General features: G+C 40.8%; 1 protein-coding gene across 1 annotated transcript in view; it reads left to right on the top strand.

Moving 5' to 3' along the window:
- The window catches only part of LOC102852311 (inhibitor of carbonic anhydrase-like), a 64785-nt gene that overhangs the window by 29462 nt on the left and 29214 nt on the right, over positions 1-6109 (top strand). The window contains exon 12 of the mRNA XM_006883423.1: positions 3538-3594. Coding sequence (XP_006883485.1) covers positions 3538-3594 — 57 coding nt within the window. The remainder of the gene's footprint in view (positions 1-3537; positions 3595-6109) is intronic.

Raw genomic sequence — 6109 nt, 5'->3', positions numbered from 1 at the left:
TGGAAGATGGAATCACGGATGCTGCTAATTTTTTTAAAATTATTAAATTTTATTAGTTTTAATGAACATTTACAGAGATTTTGGGATGCTGCTAATTTTGTTTAGTTTCTTCAAGAAAGAATCAAGGTTAATGGGGAAATTGGTAATCTTGGTGGAGGGATTGTAACCGTCAAAAGATGAAAGAACAAGATAGCTGTAACCTCTGAGGTGCCTTTTTCCAAAAGGCATTTGCAATATCTCACAAAAAAAATACTTGAATAATCTATTAATAATGATTGGTTGCATGTAGTTGATAACAGCAAAGAAATTATTAATTACTCCACTTCCAGATGAACGAGGATGAAAAACAGGGAAAAGATGAGGATTAAAATTCCTTTATTTTGAATAAATGAAGTTTTTGGTGTTTGCGGTTTCCCCCAAAATGCTTTATTTAAAATACATGCTTTGGTGAAAATGGACTGAGGCTCACTTGGTGTCAGCCAAATAAGTGAGCTTTAATTTTTTTTAAGGTCCTTGAAAAAAACATAGGAAACAAAAATTTTGCTATGCTTGTATCTCAGCTATGTGCTTTGAAGAAAAGAAAAAACCATCTTAGATATCACAGGAAAAGGGCTTCACTTGGACTCCTTTCGCTCATTTGTTACATAAGACTTTTTTTATCCCCTTGAAGATTTCAGCTCTGAGTGATATTAAAATAGAAGTGCTGTGAGACTCTGAGGGAACAGGTGATGATTTGACATTGACAAGGGAGATGAGGGTGTGGCGATAGGGCCTTCAGTTAGTCACTATCTTATGTAAAAAAACCAAGTGTACAGTTTTATCTGCTTCTCCTCAAAAAGAAAGATTCAGAAATACAGACACTCTGAGTTCATTCAAAGTAAAACAAACGACTTCTTTCTGAGGTTCCCCCCTTGCAAGAAGTGTGGGTGACAGTAGAGACACAGCTTTCTGGGGCATTTGCATTTTTAAAAATTATTATTATTGTTTACTCTTGGAAAAAACCTGTCATTTGTATTAACTGTTATATGTTAGGTAGTCGAAGAAGTCCTAGGTTTTAAAGCAAGCAAATCTCTGTACGAAAATGAATCTGTAAATTCTCTCTTCATGGAATTCATCGCTCGGTAAGAAACCATTGCTTTAGCATCCAGCAGAGGGAGCCAGAGGGGCATAGTGAAGCTGTGATTGAGATTTTTGTTGCTGAGACTTCTGTAGTGAAGGGTGGAACGTCAAGGAGACGTGACTGGGGGGCACTTCATGCAAAAGAGACAAGAAAAGAATCTCCACGGTCCCGGGAGACAGATGCTGCCTTAGCACTTAGACCAAGACTGAATTCTGTGTCACAAATTCTATAAATTAGTATCTGCAAGATTTGGAGGGGTAAAAAAAAAACCCCAGAAACGACTGTTCACTCTCATTTTAGCACTTTGTTTCCGAATGTAGACGGTAGAGAACTGAGATATTAGTAATGAAGTCGTTTGTTGTTGTTACTGATGTTTTTATGTGCCGTTAAGTTGCCTGCGACTCATAGCGATCCTATGTACAACAGCCCTGAACCCTGCTCTATTCTGTGCCAATCTCATTGTCTCTGACACACCTACCTCCATTACCCCATTACTGAATCAGCCTATTTCATCGAAGCTCTTTCTCTCCTGCCCTCTCCCTTTACCCTCCCAAGCATGACATCCCTCTCCAAGGACTGGTCCCTCCTTGCAATATGTCCAAAGCATTTCAGATGAAGCTTCAGAATCCTTGCCTCCAAGGAGCAGCCCAGCTTCACCCTCTCCAGGACAAACCTGCCTGTTTTCTTATCAGTCCATGGTATATTCTATACTCTTCTCCAGCACCACAACTCAAAAGACATCAACTCTTCTTCTATCATCCCTAGTCATTGTCCAGCTCTCTGATGCATAGCAAGTAACTGCAAAGACCATGGCCAGTATCAGGTGCACCTTTAGTCTCCATACTGACTTCATAAAGATGTAATTATCAAAGACAAGGTCAAGATCATTTGTGAGTGACTTTGACCTTGCTGAACTGTCTGCATTGTGTCATGATGATGGTGTATGCTCATAACTTCAGGAGAGATTGTTCCTAGTTAATTTCCACACCTGAAATTCGTGTGCTCTGTTGTTACATAGCTGGACATTAAATGTGCAAGCCCTGCCTTGGCTCCAATTTAACGTTTGTTACGCCTTCAATTGAATCTAACATGTTGAGGCTCTGTGATTCCATTTGTGATAAACGTTCTGCTATTTTCTATTCCTGTTCAAGTTTCTTGAAATAGATTTGTTTTTCACATCTATCCTCAGCACTTGCAGAAGATTCAGACCTAACTGATAGAGTCTTTGCTCCTTGCCTATATCTTATGATTCATTTTCTTGGCAAGTCTGTGACTTGGGTTGGCACATTTTACTTAGTTATTGCTTTGATCTTTCTCATGTAATAATTCTTAGTTTGGTTGTTAAAAAATGAATCCGTGAACATAGAAGCTCTTTTTTTTAAACAAGAAACAAAACAAACCATTAAACTTGTCTCAGATGTTAATTATGTTTTGTCAAACATTCTTCTAATTGGTCTGTCCATTTGCTGTACAGAGGTAACTCGCTGTTGCTATGATGCTAAACCCTGTGACACTGATGTGTCAAATGTGATAATGGTTACCCATGGTGGACAGTGTTTGGTGGAGCTTCCAGATTAAAACAAGCTTGGAAGCAGGAATGGCATCCACTTCTGAAATAACTTGCCTCCAGAAACACTATGAACTTGGAGAAAGGATGAAAGTTATACAAGTGTTCAGGTTTTTCATTTATAGGATTGCTAGGAGTCATCTATGACTCAACAACACTTAACAACAAACAACAACAACGATAATAACAATAGATTTTAAAACTTACTCTACAATTTAAGTTTATTGGTTTTTCAGACTCTTGTAATTTAGGAGCTTTGGCTGCATTTTATATTAAAGTGGCTGACATGTGGCTACTAAAAAACTCCCAAACAACAAAGTAAACAATACCCAAACCTACTCTATGAAGAAAATAGTTCTATCTGCATTTTATAGCTAAAAAACCGCCTGAGCCTAGGGGAGGTAAATGACCGTCTGACGTCACACAGAAGTAATAGAAGGACCCAGGTCTTTTTGACTCCACAAATTGATTTCTTTTCCCTCCAATGTACCTTCCACAGCCTAGGATTGAGGGGAAGACATGTCAGAAAGGCTTGGTCACAAAGATACTGCAATGAGTTCTTTGCAAAGATCTTCAATATCTTTGTTCCCACGTAAAAGGGCACATCAACTCCCATTCTGTATACTTTCCTGGGTCTGGGAGGAGATTCCAAGATGAAATTTAACATTCAAATAACAAAGAGCAGAAAAGGAGGGAAATGACACTGCAGAATCTGAATTGAAAATATTGATAGAAGACTCAGTTCTTGCCCCTCATTTTATTCTTGACTTGACACCGAGACTATCCTGGCTTAGAATCAAGTGAGGTAAGGGTTTAATGGCATTGGTCTGGGTTCTGTTTTTCTTTTCAGAGTCTAAAGACGGCCATGAGGACCCTGCGTCTAACTGTGTGGATACACCCACAGATGGTGAGTCAGGATCGACAGCACTGACTGCTGCTGGTCAGTGAGACCAGCTACTGGGAACAAGGGTGGAAAAGGCTTAAAAACCCAAACACAGTAGATGGGTGGGGGTGGGTAAAGGAACAGGCAAGGTGCGATGAGGCTTTGACGAGACGAGATGATAAAAGGCATTGGTCAAGAGTAAATAATTAGATAAAGCGTGTTATAGATCAATGACCATATAAAACACAACGTACAAGACTGATGTGTAAAAATAGAAGTAAAACATGTATGGAGACCCAAGGGGCAAAGGAGTGAGAGCAGAGGGGTGAGGATGGGTAGGGGAGGAGACCACAGGGTTGCACAATTTGGTGGGTAGAGGGAGGAGATGAGGAAATGGGAAAGACCCAGCAAGGACCTGAAAAGACAGGGTAATGATTGGCCAAGTTCAATGGTGATTAAGTTTATAAAACACAAGGCAGGGGAATGAGTATATGAAACACAATGAATGAAGAATAGTGTGAAACACCATGCATGTGAACTTTGTAAGGGAACGAATACAAAAGAAATACACTTTTAAAACCAAAATAGGAAAAGAACTCTCTTCCCCACAAAGTACATGAATGGAACACAGTGCATATGCGTGTTTGTACAAAATTCAGTTAAAAAAATAATACTAAAAAAGTTAAAAAAATAATACTAAAAAAAGACAAAACAAAACTTATTCGAGCTGAGAACTGAGAAGAAACCACAGTTAGTTGTTAAGAAGCAAAGCTGCGGTGAGGTTATCATGCTGTTAGATGCTTAAGCGCTTGGCCCTGAGTTACCTGTGATCCAGCAGCTCCGTGTGTCTTGCACCCCCCTGCACCCCTTCACGACTTCTGCCACTCTGTCCGTCCATCTCCTTTAAGGTCTCCCTCTCTTTTGCTGACCCTCTGCTTTTCCAAGCATGATGCCGTTTCCCCAGGGCTGTCCCCTCCTGACAAAATCACCCAAGCATGTGAGGTGGTGTTTGTTTCACCGTCTTTGCCTTAAGGAATGCATCGGTTACCTTGGTTTTAGTCTTTGGTGCAGTCTCTAGGCTCAGCCATGCTCTTCGTCAACATCACAGGGAGAAAATATAATAATTATTACTATTTGTTGAGTGCTTTCGACTTGACAGAGGCTCTGGTGGCCTCATGGAGAAAGAGTTGCACTGCCCACCCAAAGGCAGGCAGTTCAGATCCACAAGCTGCTCACAGGAAAAAGACGGGCATTCTCCCCCTGTGTGATTTGCAGTCTCTGAAATCCCATTGGAGTGTCAGTTATGAGTTAGTTTTGACTCAACAGCGATGAGTTGAGTTGAGGTACAGTTGACAGAGGACCGCTGTTTACACCATTACATTTTCATCTTCTTCTTGGCTGTTCTGTAATGTGTGGGTATTGTTACCCCGTGTTATATCGATGGGGGGACCAAGGCACAGAGGCTGTGTGACTGCCCAGAGCCACACAGACAGGAAGTGGTGGCACCCAGTGAACAGACAGTGACTCGATATGTTGTGACCTCCAGATACACCACAATGTTTCTGTTATAATAGGTAATGAAGTGAATTATTTACGTAGATAAGTGGCTTGTTACAGTGTTCCATGTAAATGACCACCAGTAGGAGAATTCCAGAATTTAGACTGGACAATGACTAAGGATTACAGAAGAAGAACGGATGCCTTTGAGTTGTGGTGCTGGGAAAGATTATTGAACGTATACCATGGGCCGCCAAAAGAACAAACAGGTCTGTCCCGGAGAGGGTGAAACCAAGTTTCTTCTTGGAGACAAAGATTTTGAAGCTCCGTCTTACATACGTTGGGCACGTGGCCAGAATGGACCAGTCCTTAAAGAAGGACAATCATGCTTGGAAGAGTGGAGGGACAGTGCAGGAGAGGAAGACCCGGATGAGATGGATTGACACAGTGACTGGGCTAATGTAGGTAGATGTGTTGGAGACAGTGAGATTGACTCAGGATAGGGCAAGGTTAAGAGCTATAGGGTCACTATGTACAATGTATGTACAATAATGGCACATAGCAGCAACATCAGCAACACACAGCAGAATAATTTAGTTTCAATCAATAAACAGAAAAAGTGCATTTCTCCTTCTCTTTGAATCAGAAAGGTGTCTACAATATATTGTTGGGAAGGAATGAAGCCACTTGCAAGAAAGACTGTAAAGTGGGATTTCATTAAAAAATACACAGTACGGGGCACTAGAGACCAGTTTGAAAGTCATCTACCGGAGCTGGTTCTGCAGAAGCTCTTGGCTGGAATAGGTGTACATGCTCTGTGCTGCAATCCCGAAGTCTCACAGTTCGAATCCACCAGCTCCTCCTCCGGAGGAGGATGGGCACTCTCCTCTCGTGTGATTAACTGTCTCTGAAAACTCACTGGAGATTCTGAGTCAATGGTACACCATCACAACAAGGAGCAAACGAGGAAATATTTTTATCTTCCCTGAAGAGAAAATGGAAATATATCTAAAATAATATTTTTTTCTATAATTATATTTTA

This window comes from Elephantulus edwardii, unplaced genomic scaffold (assembly GCF_000299155.1).
Source record: "Elephantulus edwardii isolate Elephantulus edwardi_28Jun2011 unplaced genomic scaffold, EleEdw1.0 scaffold00027, whole genome shotgun sequence".
In the NCBI taxonomy this organism is placed as follows: Eukaryota; Metazoa; Chordata; class Mammalia; order Macroscelidea; family Macroscelididae; genus Elephantulus; species Elephantulus edwardii.
Note: the sequence above shows the minus strand (reverse complement) of the source record. Positions and strands in the feature narration are given on the sequence as shown.